Source organism: Sesamum indicum, linkage group LG3 (assembly GCF_000512975.1).
Source record: "Sesamum indicum cultivar Zhongzhi No. 13 linkage group LG3, S_indicum_v1.0, whole genome shotgun sequence".
In the NCBI taxonomy this organism is placed as follows: Eukaryota; Viridiplantae; Streptophyta; class Magnoliopsida; order Lamiales; family Pedaliaceae; genus Sesamum; species Sesamum indicum.
In genome coordinates this window covers 9,702,649-9,722,891 of record NC_026147.1, presented here as the reverse complement: position 1 = coordinate 9,722,891, position 20,243 = coordinate 9,702,649, and the positions used below count along the sequence as shown (strand labels likewise).

General features: G+C 37.4%; 3 protein-coding genes and 1 long non-coding RNA gene across 4 annotated transcripts; 2 read left to right on the top strand and 2 right to left on the bottom strand.

Moving 5' to 3' along the window:
- On the bottom strand, positions 745–4,604 carry LOC105157901 (D-3-phosphoglycerate dehydrogenase 2, chloroplastic). The gene is made up of 5 exons (XM_011074420.2): positions 3,780–4,604; positions 2,561–2,937; positions 2,137–2,247; positions 1,932–2,027; positions 745–1,828 (listed from the first exon to the last, which is right to left on the bottom strand). The coding sequence occupies exons 1-5, from the start codon at positions 4,417–4,419 to the stop codon at positions 1,157–1,159; spliced, it is 1,896 nt and encodes a 631-aa protein (XP_011072722.1). The 5' UTR covers positions 4,420–4,604; the 3' UTR covers positions 745–1,156.
- Positions 8,519–10,789, bottom strand: LOC105157899 ((R)-mandelonitrile lyase-like). Its single transcript, XM_011074419.2, has 3 exons — positions 10,557–10,789; positions 8,872–10,387; positions 8,519–8,795 (listed from the first exon to the last, which is right to left on the bottom strand). The coding sequence occupies exons 1-3, from the start codon at positions 10,648–10,650 to the stop codon at positions 8,756–8,758; spliced, it is 1,650 nt and encodes a 549-aa protein (XP_011072721.1). The 5' UTR covers positions 10,651–10,789; the 3' UTR covers positions 8,519–8,755.
- Positions 10,992–13,040, top strand: LOC105157898. Its single transcript, XR_847483.2, has 4 exons — positions 10,992–11,120; positions 11,932–12,112; positions 12,202–12,397; positions 12,608–13,040. It is a non-coding gene; the product is annotated as an uncharacterized LOC105157898 (long non-coding RNA).
- On the top strand, positions 16,944–18,486 carry LOC105157897 (mitogen-activated protein kinase kinase 5). The gene has a single exon (XM_011074418.2). It carries the CDS (start codon positions 17,171–17,173, stop codon positions 18,218–18,220), a length of 1,050 nt encoding a protein of 349 aa, XP_011072720.1. The 5' UTR covers positions 16,944–17,170; the 3' UTR covers positions 18,221–18,486.

Genomic DNA, 20,243 nt, shown 5'->3' with positions numbered 1-20,243 from the left:
TGATTCTGAAATTGAAACCGAAATCTAATGACTCTGTTCATATATTATATATAGAAGCAGGGTGCAGGGTGTAACATGGATTGATGGAGCAACTCAAGTTAAAACACCCTAATAATTGACAGTTGACCCACCCAACTACTTATTATTCCATATTAATCCTCTTTCGTTTTTGTTTTTCTTTAAACATTGAACACCATCTCATATACACTTGTTACATCTATAAAATCTAAAAATACAACACACCTTACAAAATAAAAATTAATATACGATTAAGGATGTAAGTCATTATATTGATCTACAAATATTATTATCATTTTAAAATTTAATATTAGTGTACGAGCTAAAACTAATTCTTTTTAATATTAGTATAAATTGAATTTCCTAAAATTAGTTATTTTCTTATTTCCTGAAATTTATATGCGGATACATAGATGTTCTTTAAAACAATTTTCACATATTTCATATTATAAATACATACTGAAAAGAGAATTGTTAGAAATAAATATCATAGTTTATATGTTTTTGTTTAGGTATAAGTTAAAATAGAGAGAGTGAAAAGTGTTTAGTTATTTGCTAATATCAATATGAGCAACAACACATTGCATGCGTTTTGTTTTTGAAGATGAGTAGTAGTAGTAATCTGCAGTTAGAGAAAATAGCTACGTGTTGAAGCTGACACAAAATATGTAATGTAACAATAGCCCAGCAACTAATACCAATATTATCGATTCCTTCACCGGATACTTGCATTGCATAGCAACAGATCCAAATTGAATCTATTATTCATCAGTAAGAATTACATTCAAGAGTGTATTTTCGCCACGCCCAAGCGCAACAATATACAATACACAATACACAATACACACGCACCAACTACCAACACTATTTCTAACTTTGACAACCCCACCACTCATATTGCCATAACACATCAATTATATATTAGTTATATAGTAGCAAACCCATTTTTCTGGTACAACAACATCACTCAAAAATCCAACCAAAATTTATCTAATATCCATCAACACTGGAGACAATTTGGCACCATAGCTGTTTTGTTTTAGCCTCTGTTGCCTATGTCTTTTATTCTAAATTACTGCAACATATTCAAGTTTGTGACATCCCTCAGACTTTTAAACAAACCAAATCGACCAAAACTTCAAAGATCAAGGAACACAAACTCTTCAACTGCAGGCACTTCTCCAATCTTCTTCAGGGTATCCTTGTCAGGCTCTTCATCTACACCGATTGCCATAATGGCCTTTGTCCTCCTAACAGTCCTTCCCACACTCATAAAACTCACATTCACATTGCTCTCTCCAAGAATATTTCCAACTCGCCCAATCATTCCAGGTTGGTCTACTTGACGGCATAGTATGAGATTTCCCTCCAAGCTCACGTCCACACTAAATGATCCCACACATGTCAAATGAGGTGTCCCATACTTCACTTTCCCCTCGATGCTAATGTTTCCGTTGTCCAACAACGCGCTTTCAAATTTTGACACAACATTGCTTATTTGGACCTGAATAGACTCGATAGGGTTCTCGGAGGAAGAGTCAACAACAACTCTTTCCTCGCTAATTCGGAGCCCTTTCTGCTTGGCGGTGAAGTCTGCATTGACGAGGTTAATATGGGCATCTGATATAGGCTCAATAATGCCCTTTGTTATCATGGCTCGAAGAAGTCTGGTGTCCAAGTTGTCTGGATCCCGAGATGACCTGTAAACCACCTTCACAGATTGGATTCCACTTCCTCCAGCAACCAGTTGTACAGCCAGCCTACCAAGCTTCTCGGCTAGAGCAACATAAGGAGCCAATTCAGATAATACCTGATATGAAAATCAGAAACATAATCATCACACTTAAAATATGAAAAGAAGTAATCTAAAGGGCATAATCTAGGCAAGCATGCGTGCATAATGGATCTTTTACCTCAGGAGGAACCATCGGAGCATTGACTGCAGTTGCCGAAAGTTCCCCTCTCAGTGCGCCAACAACGGCCTCTGCTATTTCCACTGCAACCCCTTCCTGAAATGTCAGTATACAGACCTCCCATTAATTTGACAGAATATTCAAGAAAAGAAGTTAACAGCCCACACATGAAAAAGTGATGACAATCCAATTGGAAAGTTCGTACCTGTGCTTCCTTTGTGCTAGCTCCAAGATGTGGTGTAACTGTGACATTCTCGTGTTGTACTAGTTTGCTATCTTTGGATGGTGGCTCCTCCGTGAACACATCAAGGGCTGCCTATAAACATCAGGACAAACAGGACTCATCTTAAAATTTCAATAGCAGGACTGGATAATGTTATAACAAGAGATTGCAATGTACATTTTCCGAATATCTCGGTACTTAAGACATAAAATTGTTAGATAGAATAGATCTAAGCCTTTCCGAAGAACCTAAATGGTTTCAACTGAATTAAAATATGAATTTAAAAAACCATTTACATAATTTCAAAGAGAAAGATATATGTGAAAGAATTCTGAAGATGATTTTGTTTCCATTTAGAACATTTTGCAGCACATAATATTTTCATGAGGATGTAATAACAATGAACCTGTGCAACTGTTCCATTGTCAAGGGCCCTCACTAAAGCATCTTCATCTATAACGCCACCCCGAGCAACATTTATCATACGCACTCCCTTCTTCATCTTCGCGAATGTTGCATCATTAAATATCTTGTTAGTGGTGGGAGTAAGAGGCATGTGTAGCGAAACAAAGTCTGCAGTGGCAATGGCTTGATCAAAAGATACCAACTCCACACCAAGAGCACGTGCTCTATCAGCTGGAGCATATGGATCATGGGCAATAACATGCATTCCAAGGCCTTTTGCACGTCTTGCAACCTCAGAACCAACTTTACCAAAGCCCATGACAGCCAATGTCTTGCCAACCAGAGAAACACCAACATATTTGTTACGTTGCCATTTTCCTGTCAAAAGCATCACAAATAATAATTAATAAGTCAAGTCTCAAAGCTAATAATATATGATATTCACCAAGTAAGTGAGTACATATATGGTACTATGGTAAAACTGCATATTATATTTGATTTTGTCTCCTAATATCCTTCTGAAATTCCAAGGAAAATATATACCTCCTGAAATTTATTTTCCCTAATAAATCTGTGCTAGATATACGCATATGTTTTATGTTTTCTTTATAGTATATAGAGCACTAAATTTAGGGCCATCATGCCGGAGTGCTGTTTGTTTAAAACAAACAAAAGCCCTGTCTGCAGACCAATAGTGCTATTGTTTGAACGAAGGTAGAAGACAAAACACCTTTCCTATAAATAGTCAATATACTGAACCTGATACAGGGGAACTTTATGTTTCCAGACAAGGAAGAAGGACTCTCCTAGATTTACACCGAGATTAAGCATTTCGTTCGGTCTTCCCATTCAGATCTGCATTGAGTTTCAGGAATTTTCTCATATGGACCAGGTGTGAGATCACCAAATGGTATTGATAATGCCACGCCCCTACAATTAAGTGGTATTTTACATACGATCTATATAAGAAAAATCCTGAGCATAGCTCCACTAGGATCTCAGCTCTCTTCAAGGAGATCAAAAAGAAATTCAACTTACTTTTGAGATCTTTTCATCATGATTTTTAAAAAATCATACCTAATATACTACAGAAGGAAGTGCGACTATGAAAATCAGTTCAGTTTATTTGGCTTGCCGTTTCAATTTACTCGCATAAATTCTGGATCCGTCGTTAAAACAACATAGTTATATAATGAAGAAGGGAAAGATGGCTATGATACCAGCTTTCATGGAAGCATCAGCCTGCGCGACATTCCTGGCCATAGCAGCGAGCAAAGCAATGCCATGCTCGGCGGCAGCAATGGTATTTGCAGTCGGCGCATTGACCACCAAACACCCGAACTCAGTGGCCGCCTGCAGATCCACATTATCAATCCCAACACCCGCGCGTCCGACGACCTTGAGCCTGCCCTGGGCTGCTTCAAACACCTGGCGCGTCACCTTGGTCCCACTCCGCACAATCAGAGCGTCGCACTCGGCGATCTTGGAGCACAAATCCTCCTGCGACAAATTGTACAAACACTCAACATTGCCGAATCCACGAAGCAAATGGAGGCCAGCTTCTCCGAGTTTCTCGGAGACCAAAATAGTAGGCTTCTGAGATTGGAGAAGCGGATCCGGATCTCGGGACTGGGACAGCAATTGAGAGTCGTGGAGGGTCTTGAGAACATTGAGAATGGTGGAGGAGCGTGGATTGGGGATGTTGAAATTGGAGGAGAGGGAGAGTGTTTGGAGGGAAAGGGAGGAATAGGAGAAGGAAAGGCGGAGAGAGGAGGAGGAGGGATTAGAGAGTTTGTTGTGAGAGTGAGGGGGGAATGAGGTGGTGAGGGAGGCGGAGGAGATGGAGGTGGGAGCAGCCATGTTGTTTTCTCAGTGGAGTCGTGCGTCAAAAGTTGTTGGAGAAGAGGAGACTTAGGGAGGAGGAAAGTTTGAATGATGAGAGGAGGTTGGCAAAGGAGCAAGGCAACAATACGCAGTCGCGCACACACATATGATTTTTATTACTAAATCCAATATACACAATTACAGATACACTACTCTCTCTCTCTCTCTCTCTCTCTCTCTGCATATATATATATATATATATATATTTATGGACATAACATTTCTGCTAAATTCCATCCAATCAAAAATAATTAACTATATATGTCCTTGTATGTATGTAGATGCATGCATGTTTATGTGTATGTATGTATGTCACCACAACATCGACGGTGGAGAGCAGCCTCCAGCCTCCAGCCCACTATTCTCTCCGTTGTTTGATCCGACAAAGTGGGATGCTTGTCCTCCTCACAATTTGGAATTACTCTTTTGACCCTTAATCAATCAGGGTTGGTGAAATGATATTGGTGATGGTGACCCCTCACACTGTATTTGGACATCATTAACCATATTAGATTTGGATTAGAGTTTTGGGTATGCAATATTTTTATAGTGTATGAATTTATGTTTTTGATATGTTGGAGATAAAAAGAGAAAAATAGAGATAAATAAGTGTATGTTGGAGATAAAGGTTATGTTTTGAGGTAATTTAAAATAAGTGGTGTAAATCTGATTTTGAGATTTGAATCACTGTTTATTATCAAATTATATCTCTTTTACATATATTTTTATATATAAATATGTATGTATACAAATATTGTATATTTAATTATGCATTTTTTGGAGATAAAAATCAATGTTCAATGTCAAATCATGTCTCTTTTATATTATATATAGAAAGTTGAAAAATAAAATAACACATAAATAAAGTATAAAAAATAAATATTAAGTGTATTTTATCTTGTCTTAGAAAATGCCAAATATAAAATCAAACATATTGGATTATTTTTTCCAATGTTTCATATTATAATTTACACCATTTCAATCATCATTATGACAATTTATATGCTAACTACTAGTAGCAAATATCAATGATTAATCACTAATTATTATTTTATGTATACTGAAATTTAGTATCACCATATAAAATTGAAGAATTTTTTTTCAAAATTCTAAAATCATCATATACTTAAGTTAGTAAAGATTCCATAATATAAAATAAAGAAATAAAGTAAAAATACGAGATTGAGTGAAATAAATTATGTAATTTTAATATAAGTGCTGAAAATGCATAGACAGAGCATAGAAAATTAGAGAATATCGAGCAATCTTGTTGTGCTTAGGTTAGTTACATGTTGGCTTACCGTGACCTCTCTTTGTAGGAGCAGATTATGAGAGATCAAGGGATCAAGTAAAGGTGGTTGAGATATCCTCAAAATCCTTTAGACATATATTTTTTAGTTATTGTTTATCCAACCGTTGGACTTACCTTATAGGAGATATGCCGACCAAAATGGATCTTGTCAAATCAACCATATATCGAGGAGTGTTTTTCCATGTATCTCCAATCAATCAGATCCAATTGTCCACAATATTCCTACCAACACCCTTTTAGTATGATGTTGCTTAATATGTGTAAAATATGGATGACGTGACGAGTGAGGTGAATAGCATTTAACCTACTAATACTGAATTGGTTTTTTAGGTGTTGACATGTCAACAAGGTGACAGAATTGAGAATGATTGGCATGTCAGTATTGCTACTTGAGAAGCATGCTTTGGTCAATATGGTTTTGGGCCCGTTGGACTTAGTGAATGGGGTCTGATTACTTGGCTTTGATTTGAATAAGATTTGTTTATTGTACTAGAAAAACATTTAATGTAGACATTATTATTGAAGTAAAATAATAATGGAATCTAGGAATCATCCTCTTTTTTGAAAAGATGTGTATATTTAGATTTTAGAAGAGAGTGATAGATATTTTTAGATGTATTCATTCCTAAATCACTTGAGATATCATTTTCAAAGTATGAATTTAAAATGAAGTATAGATATAGGGGTAGGAGGAGATATGTTAAAAAAAATGATTAGACATTGTATTGGGATGGTTGGTGTTATATTCATTGTTACTACTTAGAGAGATTGATCCTCAACAACTTCAACTAGTAAGTTTTCTTTCAATATGTATGTAGTAATGCACCACAAATATGTGTATATCCTCTAATATTGGTTGGTGGTGGTGTGGTGTTGCCTCTTTTTTTACCACTTTTAATTGGGTGGAGTGGAGGAGTTGTGAAAAATATACAAGTAAATGAGTTTAGGACACGAAAACCAAAAAAAGAATAAAGTAGAAGATATATTTTAGAGTGAACGTGGACGTGATATGATGTGTATATAGATATAGATACAGTTATAGAGAGGTGGAGATGGCCAGCCCTACCATTCACCAACCCTCCTACCCCTCCCTCTCACCCACGGAGCTAATGAAAAGGGTAAGATTCTATTCAAATTTTTATTCATAATTTATTGATAAATTTAAAATTATTGAGATCAATTCATAAATAACTCTTTTTTGATAATTTTTTTAAAAATAATATATTATTTATAATACCGATTACAAAATAATCTTATGAAACTATTAAATCTACATATTTAGTAGCAACCGATTTTAATATTATAAAATTTTAAAATTCAATTTGATCACTTCAAGTCTCGAGCAAGCATTATTCCCAATCAAGATATTGAAAATATACCTAGTATGATAATACATTTATATAACTGATTATGTAATTATTTATTAATTAAAAAATATACTTAGTTAAAGAATTACACGATAAATAATGTTATAATATTTTAATTTTTCTAGAGTTGTTCACTTGACTATAGATCAATTGAAAAATAATAATTTAATCGAATTGGGTAAAAAAAAAATGAATTCGAATTGGGTATTTAGAATCTTAGATCCATAAATATTAATGGGTAGAAACTCAATCTAAACCCCCAACTTATATTTTTTTAATGGGTGTGAGTGTAATAATATTTGTTGAGTCTGAATATTAATTTATGAATTTGCATAGAATGAGCATTACATTCCTACCTCGTACCATGCCCATCAGCTTTCCCAATACCATAATCAGTGCACTGCTCACCATCTTATCATTAACTCTTATTACTTATTAATAATTTCTTTATATTTGTAGACCTTTTGCATGCGTTTATTTAGAGGCACTTCCAATTCCAATGTATGATTGATTATGTGGCAATTTTATGTGAATTTTACAGACAAACACTCATTTGTTGTATCTTAATCTATCTGATCAGTGAAGCAACTAATATCATTACTAATATAGCGTAAGAATTAAGAAACAAACAAACACACCCACAATTGTAGTTGTAATTGTAATTTAGATGGGAGATTTGAGAACTCAACACTGTCCATTCCTTGTGCCTTTTTGACCAACCTTTTTTTGTATTTTTCTTCCTTTTCTTGCTGGGTTGGGCCCATCTCGTTACCTTATTATATAAGTGAAAATATCTGAATATATTCTCCAATTTGTTGGTGGATGGAGAATAAATGTGTTGGGCCCACTTTGCTTGATTTTTGATTCATATGAAGTTAGGTTAGGTATGGGCCGACAACATCATAAATTCATTTCACAAAATTAATGAGAGTTGAGTCTGTGTTGACCATATTTGAATTTGAGCTTCTGCACACGAAACAACCCTTATGGAGGTTGATGCATATTCATATCTATGATGACAATCCAAGAAACACTATCTCCATAGTTTCAACTCAATCATGGGTTGGGCATTTACTTGAAAGCAGCCTCCAACTTGCCTTGCCAATTTTGCCACTCTTATGGTGTGAGACTGACTCCTATACTTGAGGAGTTGAACTATTTCAGCAATCTACAGAGTTGCCCGAATGGAACAAGAAACATTACTCATGTGCTAAAAACTCATACTATAAGGCATTTTCATGTTTCATTAGACGCCATTCCATGATTCAAAGTGGAGACACAGAGATGAAATTCACATGATTTTCTTACTACTTTCCCGATGCCATTCCAACCATAGCATAGTGATATTCACATTCAAGATAAGGGGCATCCATCATTCATCACAAAATACATAATGAGAGAAAGATACTATCTTCATTCACAAATTGAATTATTCCAAGTTGTTTCCAGAAAATATTCCAAGGTGCGGTTTATTTATAGCCACTGTTAGGAAGATAAATTTCTCTTTCCGTGCTTTGTAAATGTAGAGCTCTCACCAAATGGACATCGTTTATGCCCAAACTCTTTGTAGCAGGCAACTCATCTTTCTATCTCATTGGTTCATCATTTCTCCACACAAGGCAAATGGTCGGTTTTATCTCATTCTCTCCCTAATTAGCTTCAAACCAAAAAACCTGCAATGGAAAAATCACAAAGATGTTAAGCTTTTTCCCCCAGTTATCTATTCATACCAAAATACTGGATACTTACCTCCCCAGCATCAGAAGAGTGGCCTGAGGATTCGTACCAGGTGATACTGTGAACATTGAGCCATCGACGACTCTCAGACCACCGATCCCCATAACTTTGAGGTTGTGGTCCACAACCTTTCCCACAAGGCAGCCCCCGTGATAGTGCCATATGGTGCTCACCGTGCGTCTACAAAACTCGCGCATCTGCGCATCATTAGACTGATCAATAGGCAGTGCAGGACCCACATATCGAAACTCTCTAGCTCCAAACAAATGATGGAACCTAAAATCCTTCATAGCACGAGTTTTCAGCACATCAGCGATCTTTCTTGTGCCATTCACGCACCTCTCAAGATCTCCTGGATTGCTGAAATAGTTGAACCGGACTATAGGGTTCGCTCTCACGTCTGTGGATGCCAATCTGAGAGAACCAGAAGAAAGTGGGCCGACTATTTTCTCCATAAGAGTGGCAACATTGAGATAAATTGCAGAGCCAGGAGAATGAATGAAGATTGGCCAAGCAGGGGAGGCAAAGGGTACTGAATTGGAGGCTGCTTCTAGATAAGTGCCTGAACTAGTAATGCCCACAACTTGAATCAATGAATGATCGAGTGGCACTGGTGGCACTATGGATATTCCATTTCTTGGATTATCGTACAAAAACTGACCAACATATGGTGAATGGTGTGCCACAGGAATCCCCCAGGAAGCAAGATAAGGCCTTGGCCCGATGCCACTCAGCAGCAGGAGCTGAGGGCTGCCTAGAGCTCCTGCACACAGCAAGACCTCACCCCTATCCCGCACCATGGCGTGGTGATACTGTCCGGTTTGATCGCGGAACACTACCCCAATAGCCGACTTTTTTGCATCTGGGTAAGCGGAGGAGGATGCCAAAAGAACCCTCTCCACACTAGCATGCACCACCACCTTAATGTTTGATGGATTTGCATAGCTCAAAAGGTCAGCTGCACTATGCCTTCTACCAGAACTATCAAACGTTGAACCCCCTATTTTAGTCCCCCTAACATGATCCAAACTGAAACCATTATATGGATCAATCCCAGCCTCTAATAGCCCATCTCTTACAGCAGATTGCCAATTCTTTAACTCAGGCCTAAACACAATGGCTTTCTCTACCCAATCATATGACTGATTAACAACTCTGAGATCCCAGTTAATCCCTGATCTGGTGTAAAAATCTTGATCAGCTCTACTATAAAAACCAGCATTTATGGCGCTACTTCCTCCAAGAACTCTGCCTCTAGCGTTTGGAACTCCATCTTCAGATGTGAAAAGTTGAGCAGGGGATTCATGGGCATCAGCTTCAATTAAAGTTGTGAGAAATCCATCTTGAGTCATCAAATTAGGTTTACCATATGGAATTCCCCCTCTTTCAAGAACAAGAACCCGAAACTTTTCCGACAGAGTTGCCGCGAGTGGGCAGCCAGCTGTGCCACCACCGACTATGATGTAATCATAGTAATCTTCTGCTGGAAATTCTGTAGCATTTGACACGAATCCCAGATACGTTGGACCTGAAATACAGAACAAAACATTACGATCATCGTATAATTCATGGCTGAATTCAAGAATGTCGAACTAATCAACCAGAAGAGTTCAAGAAACTGCAATTAGTTGAAGACTCCAAGAAAAAGAAAAAGTACAGATGTTGGACACATAAAAAGAGGAGTTTAAGATCATTACTTTCTTGAGAATGTGATGTGGGCAGCGAAACCAGAACGCTAATAATCAAGAGCATTAGACACGGAGGCCAACGAAAGTAGGAGTTCTCCGCCATTGTTGCGGAGCTTGGATTTTCTTGTGAGGTATGTTCTGAATGTGAGGACTGGGATCCTGATCGTTGTCGAGAGAAAGAGGGAGAGGGTGAAGAAGTAGAGAGAGGAGCAGTATAATTTTGGTGGGAAATTCAGTTGAAAATTTGTAGTTCAAGTTAGAGTGTCTCAGAATATCATAACTCAATCTGAAGGCCCACTAACATCCTCAACAGCATATTATTTAAGGGATTGGGCTCCGTACAAAGATAAACTTTCATAAATATTTGGGCTGCCCCATTTTGTATTGGACTCATGGAAAGGAAAACAAAAACACCAAAAGAAATCTAAATAACATTGAGTAAAATTTTGAAATCAGCGGTCTATTTCTGAGTAGCTTGCTTCACAAGAAAAATCGGGAATTTCATCGGACAATTTTAGGCCGACGCCCTCTATGTTCCGCAGCAAATTTTCGTGATTTTCAGTCGATTTCCCGGTACTTCCAATTGCCAAACTTCTTCCACCCCCCCCCGCCCCCTTTCAGTTATCTGTTCTGCTTAAAATATACAGATTTTGATGTTTTTGTTAGTTCTTGAACTAGAACTGCAAAAGAATGCTCAGAATATTTGATTTTCAGTGTTAGACTCCTGAAAAAGGTTCAAAGTTATGTTCTTTTTCATTGAAAAAGTCGGAAGTTTAATCTGGGTTGGTTTTAATTTTCAGTTTAGCTGGCAATGCAGAAATTGATATGCAAATAAAGTGGTGTGCAGTTCAGAATGTTCTTCGTATTAGTGTTAAAATGTCATTATCCTCGTTTATGGAGTTTTTTCTGACCTTGGAAACATCAAAGGGAGATAGGATGGTTTCACATAAACAGCAGGATTGTGGTCTTTCATATCCAGATTATTGTGTTATATTATAGTTATCTCTGTGTTATGAATATGGCTTAAGACTGGAAATTCAACTTGGGATAGTTCCTGGAAGTTTGTGAGAGCAAAGGTGTGATGGTGTTGCCTTTTGATTTTACTGGAACTAGGTGAATTGGGGTATTCAGTGAGTGCTGTGCTTGATGCATCTATTCTCTGAGCCGCTCTTGTGCGTTTTAGGCTCATTAAGGACAGAAAGTGAAAGGATGCACTTGTCTCTGTCTTAAACATGCTTGAAACATACTTAGACTATTCTTTTTGAGAACTACGTGAAAAAGTTTTATTTTGGCTTTAGTGACATCATTTCAATCTGCTTCCAGAATGAATCACTAGATATAGCAATCCATTTTAACTCACTCTCCGGTGCTTGCCTTTCATCAGTTCTGTGTGAACTTGCGCTGTCTGCATGGACCTGAATGATCTTAACAAAGTCTGGGAAGTCAAACCCTCTGAAGAAGATTTGGGAGGATGAAGCAAGGGAAATTCTTGAAGAAGTTGCAAAGCAAGTCCAACCTATCATGCAGAAAAGAAAATGGAAAGTTAGGGCCATTTCTGAGTTTTGGTAGGATGAAGATTCCTTTATTTTCGTAGGATTTTTTTCAGTCTTTCTATTTCCTAGTCTGCTTGTTAATGGGGAATCTTTATTTGCAGTCCGAGCAATCCATCTCTTCTAGGGCTAAATATAGGAGGAGGGGCTGAGGTTAAGTCGAGACTGTGCAGACTAAACAATGAGTGAGACTTTTTCCCTTACGAGCAGATTCTTGATACCATGTTTCATGAGCTTTGCCACAATGAATATGGCCCTCATAATGCTGATTTCTACAATCTTTTGGATGAAATTAGAAAGGTTATGATTCTGTTGCTTATTCTGTTTCTTGCTTTTCTTTTAAAGTACTTTATGAGTTGTTATAATCGCAGATCGTATTATAGCATCAAATGTACTTTTTTTTTTTTTTGAAAATCTATTTTACCTTCTTTTGTTCTTTTGTTTTTTCAATTAAACATTCTCATATCCTGTCATAAAATGCCAACCAGTCTCTGGATTCCTACACCGCAGGCAGTAAATGTTCCTCTCAGCTGCTGATCAGTTATGATATTTTCATTGGCCTATACATCAACCTGACACAGATGGATTTCTTTTCCTTGTTCTGCTGGAGATTTTAGTTTCCTACTACTGTAGGAATGTGAAGAACTCATGGCCAAGGGCATTACTGGAAGCGGACAAGGATTTGATCTCCCTGGGAGAAGATTGGGTGGCTATTCTCGTCAACCTCCTTTGCCTTCACTAAGCCAGAAAGCTCTGGCTGCTGCTGAAAATAGAGCGCGGCGTAAAATTCTGTTATCCCATGGGCCTAAACATGTTGGTGGTGATACTGGCTTTTATTTGCTTTTATTTTCCGCAAGGTTTCATCTGTAACCTAAACAATGTGCATCCCACTTCATATATACGGATTTCATATCTGCCTATAGTGCAAATGCTTAACCATTAATGTGAGAGATCCCAACCACAATAATTATTATTTTCTTTATTTGTAATGCTTACAGAACTCCTAGTGATGAGCAAATCCTTCAAGGTTGCCAATATCTCCTTGTACTTTATGAATGTATAGCCTTCAATCCCCTTACAGACCTGATACCTTGTGATGGTGCCATAGATTACATATTTACTTGATTGATTGCAGCAACTAGCTCCTACATGTGAAGCCTGTGGAACACCAAAAATTAAAGGCACGGGAGAGCAGCCTAGACAACAGCATTGAAATGGATAGATGCAGAGGTGTGGGGAGTGGAGATACTCATATATGCCCCTCCTACATCCACTCTTGGTACTCAAAAGCCTAGTACTACATAATCATTGACTTTTTCAATAGCTGGGGTCGACACACTTTAGATTAATCCTCTAGGATTAAGTAAAGATGATGTTAGGCTAACGAAAGCACAAATCTTCTGTTGGTTGTGTCGCCGTGTGAAAGCAATGTACGTGCAATAAGTGTCGACTTCCATTTGTTTATTATCATAGTCGTCTGCTCTTCATTTATTTTGTGAAGATCTTGTTCAGATACCGTCTTGTCTTTTCTACGAAAATTTTGTTGTTTAAGGTCTTAGGTATAATCAAGATTGTCTAGTTAAAACGCTGTTAGATTAACTGACGGCTGACGCCATATTTTCTTTTCTTAAGTCTGCCCCAAACTTTTGGTTCACATCTCTGTTCTGTTTAAGACGTGTCCGCTAATTTGTGATTAGCCGCATCATTATGACTTTTTTTTTTATTTAGTATATAAGCAAATCACCTGACTTTTCTTATACTTGATTGTCTTTTTTGCTCTTGATTAGTAGACCTTCTTGTTTTCTACTTGTACGCTCATCAGAAACTTAATGTTGACTTTTTGTTGCCCTGATTGATTCTTTTATCTTTTTCCCTTTTCTGTGCAAATTTTCAAGTCAACTGGTGTGTGTGTGGACTGAAGGGGGTTTGAAAATCCAGTTCTCAAGTGTAAAAAGGAGAGTAGTAAATTTGAAAATATATTTCAACTTAAGACAAGTCATAAATACAAAGGGAAAATTCCTTAGCCATTACTGACAAGAGTTTGGGTTGAGACATAAGGATGAAAATTGTCTACTCGGCTCAACCATTTCCATACTCATAAATATTTGTTGGATATGGCAGAAGGCGTTATTTTGAGTACATTTTCAAAACAAGTAACAAGAAGCATGTGATTTCAACATTATCCTTAATAAAGAGGATTTGTTTGGCAAGGCTGCTTCTGCTGCTCATTACCATTTTCCACTGCAAACTTTCTTTTATTAAGACAAGTGTTTGAGCTACTTATGTATACAAACAACCCACTCTTTGTTCATCTTGCTTTCTACCTACCTTCCTATACACACATTTGTTAGAATTATATACTCTGTGGAGATCGTTCGACTTGTTGTAATTGTCCCCACCTAAAGCCCTTTAATGCTTAAGTCAGTGCTTGGTATCAAGATCGCTGTTGAGCTAGCGAGTTTGAGTGATCTAAATTAAAGAGATGAGTAGAAACGGCGTACCATACATGCACTGAGCATGGAGTACTTATATCGTACAAAGGGGGGTTCTGTTGCCCAATAGACATTTGTCACGCGTCTCGGGTTATTGGAGGCGGGTCGCTAGACCTACCCGAGTAGCGATCCGGACTCGGTAGAGAGGACGCGGATCTTCTGGGTAAAATTACAATTTTGAAATCCTTGAAAACTAAAATAGTCTTTTTTAGATAAAATTAAAATTATACTCACAAATAAAAAAAAGAATTACAAGAAAAATTATAAAGATTGAGGTCAGTCGCCGGTTGTAGAGATCAAAACAAAGGTTGAAAATAAAACAAACTTGACTATTTAAACAAGAAGAAACTGTGCATGGAAAATAATAACATGTATTATATTATGTTGAAAGCATGTTGATGTTGCGTACGTGTACTATAGTTGCCTGTCTTTTTCAGAATGGACACTTACACACACACACACACTATATAATATATATATGATGGGCTTATTAAATATTTAGAGTTTGAAATTCGTCCTTTTGGTTTTTTTTTTTTTTTTGGAAGAATTAATTCACAGAGTCTCTCATGGGTTGAAAACTTATTTCGTTCTCAGTTATTATTATTATAATAGTGCATATGTAGATTACTTAACTGCATTTAATAACAAAATATTCAAGTTAAGGAATTGTTTGGCTGTGCTTCTAGAGACTTTTGACACCACCTCGTCACCTTACATCATTCTTTGCTCCTCAACTTTGGTTTTTTCTTTTAAAAAAGAAATTGAAATTTTATTATTTTCTTCATGACTTTTGCTGTAAAAAAAATATTGATAATTTTTTAAAAAAGACTTTTTTTAAAGTAAAATTTTAATAATGACTTAAAGGTTATTTGATCAACGGAGTATTATAAAAATAATAAAAGAATAGAATCAAAGTATAAAATCCATGACATAAATCCTGAATTCCAATGATTAGTTCACACTGTAAACCAGGCAACAATTGTGAAGTTGAATTTATAATGTAGAGAAATGGAAGAATTGGTAAGTTGGGGAGAGTGATGACATCAAATCATAAAGAGATATTCAAATTTGTATTGTTTGTGTCAATTTTCATGTCAAAATTAATAAGGGACTGATAAGTAGAAGAGGTGTTATCTGACTGCGCCCAACCAAACACCTTACCATCTTCTGTTAATACAAAATGGGTTTATGTATTTTAATAATTTATACAATAAGCCTTGTTCTAACATTCTCATCACAAGAACCATTTTGTCTTAAATAAATTCTCCCCAGTCTCTGTATTTGCTGACACGCGCCTTATTTAACGTTGTCACACACAAAATGAGAGTATCGTGTGTCAGATGCATGTCCATTGGTCCGTGTTTACACGCGCCTCCATCGAGACTCATCCTCTTCCCTTTTCTTTTGACACTCGGATTCCCCAGCTTTTTTTTTCTTATAGCATCCCATCCCCTCCCCCTAACAAAATCCAATAATTATAATTCCCCCTCTCTTTCATTTTAGATACTTTTTCCTCTCAATTTTACTATTGCCACTCCTCCTCCCCTCCCTCCCCCTAAAAAAAAACACAACAAAAGAAAAAATTGCTTTTGATGAGCACTGTTGAGCACTGTTGTATTGTACGATATTGTTTTATTAATAAAATTTACATTTATCCTAAAAAAATAAATTATATTTGAGATTAAATAAAGTAAAGTATTTAATATAGTTGGAGCAGTAACAATTAAATGAATTTTGTGGAATCAACAAAGAATATATAAAATTTATTAATGTTTAGTTTTGTTTTGAATGGATTTGAGGAATTTTAGCATACATACTGATCTAAAAAGAATATGCATTTCCATTCAGTTTTGTTACCTTATGTGGATCAACATATAAACTTAAATTTTGTTTCACTTATGTAAATTATGTTTGAATAATTATTTACAAGCACGTGTTGGTGTGATACAACTACCTAACTTTTAACTTACTAATTATACTCATAAGATATTTAACAAGTGTTGATATAATATAAAGATGCAATATTTACTATTTTAAACACGTAAAATATATAGAATGATAGGTAGGGGATGCAAAACCTAAAATATATATCAAATTGAATATAATGATAGTAGCAATTTATAATTGAAAAATAAAAATGGGGCAAAAATAGAAAAAGAGAAAAATGGAGGGGGGGAATAGGGAATAGGGTAAAGGAGAGAGAAGAAGGTGTGTAATGTGTATGTCTGTTTTACCCCTTACTCTCAAATCAGAAAATAACCATTCATCTATTCTCATTCTATTCTCAATTCACTCTCTTCTTTGCTTTGCTTTGCTTTGCTTTTGTATATATATATATATATATATAATTTCCTCTTTTCCCCTCTCTCTCTCTTACAACAATCAATCAATCAATCAGCTTCTCGGCTTCACCTTCTCCTCTCCTTCCCCCGATTTTCATCTCCATGTTGATGGACCTCATTCTTCCCTCTATCCTCCCTTTCTTTCTACTATAATTCCCCCCTCCCCATTTCTTCTTTTTCCTTTTTTGTTTTTTCACTCCATCCCTCCCTCATTCATCCCTTTCACTCTTTTCTCCATCATGAGGCCCCTCCACCCGCCCCCCGCCGCCGATGCTGCTAATCGTGCCAACCGTCGCCGCCGCCCTGACCTAACCCTCCCTCTCCCCCATCGCGACCCCTCCCTCGCCGTTCCCCTCCCTCTCCCCCCCTCCTCCGCTCCCTCCTCCGCCTCCTCTTCCCAGCCCCTTGAATACGCCGAGCTCGACCGCGTCAGTCGCATCGGTAGCGGTGCCGGCGGCACCGTCTACAAAGTCCTTCACCGACCCACCGGCAAACTCTACGCCCTCAAAGTCATCTATGGCAACCACGACGACGCCATCCGCATTCAGATGTGCCGCGAAATCCAGATCCTTCGCGATGTCGACAACCCTAACATCGTCAAATGCCACAATCTCTTCGATCACAATGGGGAAATTCAAGTGCTCCTCGAGTACATGGACAAGGGATCCCTTGAGGGTACCCACATCCCCCATGAGCCTTCTCTATCTGATCTCGCCCGCCAGGTTCTCTGCGGATTGTACTATCTCCACAAGCGCAAAATCGTTCATCGCGACATCAAGCCCTCTAATTTACTCATTAATTCCCGAAGAATCGTAAAGATAGCTGATTTTGGCGTCTCCCGTGTTCTGGCTCAAACCATGGACCCTTGTAATTCATCTGTAGGCACTATAGCTTATATGAGCCCTGAAAGAATTAATACGGATCTAAATCATGGGCAATATGATGGATATGCGGGCGATATTTGGAGTTTAGGAGTCAGCATTCTTGAATTTTACTTGGGCAAGTTTCCATTTTCTGTTGGAAGGCAAGGAGATTGGGCTAGTCTCATGTGCGCAATCTGTATGTCCCAGCCGCCGGAGGCGCCCGCTTCTGCCAGCAGGGAGTTCAGGGATTTTATTGCTTGTTGTCTTCAGAGAGATCCGGCCAAGCGGTGGACCGCAGGGCAGCTGTTGAAGCATCCTTTCATTTTGCAGTATGCTTCGCCGGGGAGTAACGGGAGCGGGGGCAATCAGGTGCATCAGTCTCATCAGTTATTACCTCCTCCTCGTCCGCATTTTTCATCAGCTTGATTGTTACTTAGTCTTGGATCTCTTTGGCTTTTTGTAATCTTCTGTTACTTGTTAAATTTTAATGGGGTTGAATTGTTCAACTTGTGTGCCATTACTACATGGTGGTTGTGGACTGGATGGATGTTTAGGAGAAAGGAATTAGATGGGGGAAATGGCGGAGAGTTTATAAGGCTAGTTTGGGTTTCATGAGAAATCAATCTTGAATTTTTATGATAATGTATAACGGGCGAAAATGAATGAATTCTATTTTCTGGAATCATTTCCAAGTCTTGTTGTTGCAATTTTGCTTATTTGGAAAAGAAACTAATCCTTGGTTAAATGATTTTTGGTTGTCTTGAAATTAATTCTCTATAAATCTGAGAGCTTATCGGTAAATGACAGGTCGGATTACATTGTATTCAACTCGCTACTATCTTTGTGTGGATAGATAGATACTATGCAAAAGGGAGAAGCTTGGTTGCACATATTCTTTTTCCTCTCTTGGAATCCTTATCTTTTTGGTACTAATTGAATATTTGGATGTTGGGTTCATATGTTCCATGTTGTTTTGCTATGTATGCTAGATGGTAAATTAAACAGTCTACCCCTAGTTGCTAAGTTGCTTACTTTATGATAAAGTTGGATAGCCTTATGATGAGCTTGCCCAGTGTCTTGGTTGAGTAAGATTTGGTTGGTTCTTTTAGAAGATCCTGCAAGCTAGTTTGGAGGAAAACTTTTTATTTTTCACCTTCTTGCTTTTATAGAAGGACATTCCAACAATGAAGCAGAAACCAAAATACATGTTCCTATGCAGACATGTGATCATATATATGGTTGCTTTTCTTTTCTCTTTCTCAATGTGATCAGTGGCTGTCCATGTATGCTTTTTCCAAGTTACTTTATCTGGGACATATGTCATACATTTTATATGTATAGTATAAGTTGGCATTACTATTATTGATTGTGTTGTTATAGAGGCTGTGTTATCTCTTTTTTGGCAGATGTTTCTAGGTTAGGATAGAATTTGGTTCCTTGAAATTGGAATATATTCCACGTCAGTTCAAAGCTGTTTATTGATGTGCCATGAAAACGCTGTGAAATGGTAACCTGGTGTACGAGCTATGCGACATCTAATTTCTTTTTCTTGAACTATTCCTGTCGATTAAAGTACCATGTTGTATGAACCATTTCATGGGACAGCTAATTTCTTTTTCTTGAACTATTCTTGCCTATTCCAGTACTGTGTTGTGTGATCATTTGAGATATGTCATTTTTGCTTTTTAGATTCATAATTCTGACACCTTTATGAGATTTGGATGAATGGAGTTTTCACCCTATTCCATTTTGATTCTGGTAAATCTTTAGTTTTAGTTGATTTTCCCATTGGCTAAAAAGAATTTTCATCTCCCCTCTTGGTACAGTTTTGACACAGTGCTATTATTGAACAACTCTTTGTACTATCACTACATTTGAACGAGTTCTTGATGAACTCCTCGACAACGTTGATTGTTGGAACGACGGTACATAGCACCGAAAGGTAACAAATATGTAGTAAACCAGATCTTTATATCTCGCTTGCTGTTATAATTTTTGACATGCTGTGCATGTGTTTTGGGTTTGGCCGATTCAAAGGAGTACCCGACGCCAACCCGAGTCAACACCAAAACACAAGTCTTGTTAAGTGTTTGGAGCAAGAAAGGAGTGTGGAAGTTGATTTGTAATAGTTTCCAAATCTGTAGTCCCCCTAACTTGACTGGAGGAAAAAAATATTTGCATCACACCAGTTTTTGGGTCAAATATCAAAACGAGTGGAAAAGTAGAAACGGTCTTATAAAGTAACAATTTCATGCTGCTTCTTGCTCCTACATCTTCCATCTGCCTGCTTTGTCAGCTTATGCACTCACCATCCCACCCCCACCCTCCTTTTATCATCTTCCACCCACTACCAAACCCAGTTTTCTTTTTCTTGGTGGGGTGGGGTGGGGTGGGGGATTATGCAATTTCATATTAAATCTATAATACACGAATAATTGTGATTGTTTAG

Coding starts and splice junctions, on each gene's coding strand:
- LOC105157897 (XM_011074418.2), top strand. CDS start 17,171: ATGAGGCCCCTCCACCCGCCCCCCGCCGCCGATGCTGCTAATCGTGCC.
- LOC105157899 (XM_011074419.2), bottom strand. CDS start 10,650: ATGGCGGAGAACTCCTACTTTCGTTGGCCTCCGTGTCTAATGCTCTTG. Junction 10,388..10,556: donor CACATCACATTCTCAAGAAA/GTAATGATCTTA, acceptor TCTGTATTTCAG/GTCCAACGTATCTGGGATTC. Junction 8,796..8,871: donor ACTCTTCTGATGCTGGGGAG/GTAAGTATCCAG, acceptor TTTCCATTGCAG/GTTTTTTGGTTTGAAGCTAA.
- LOC105157901 (XM_011074420.2), bottom strand. CDS start 4,419: ATGGCTGCTCCCACCTCCATCTCCTCCGCCTCCCTCACCACCTCATTC. Junction 2,028..2,136: donor CTAGCACAAAGGAAGCACAG/GTACGAACTTTC, acceptor CTGACATTTCAG/GAAGGGGTTGCAGTGGAAAT. Junction 1,829..1,931: donor CTCCGATGGTTCCTCCTGAG/GTAAAAGATCCA, acceptor TTTTCATATCAG/GTATTATCTGAATTGGCTCC.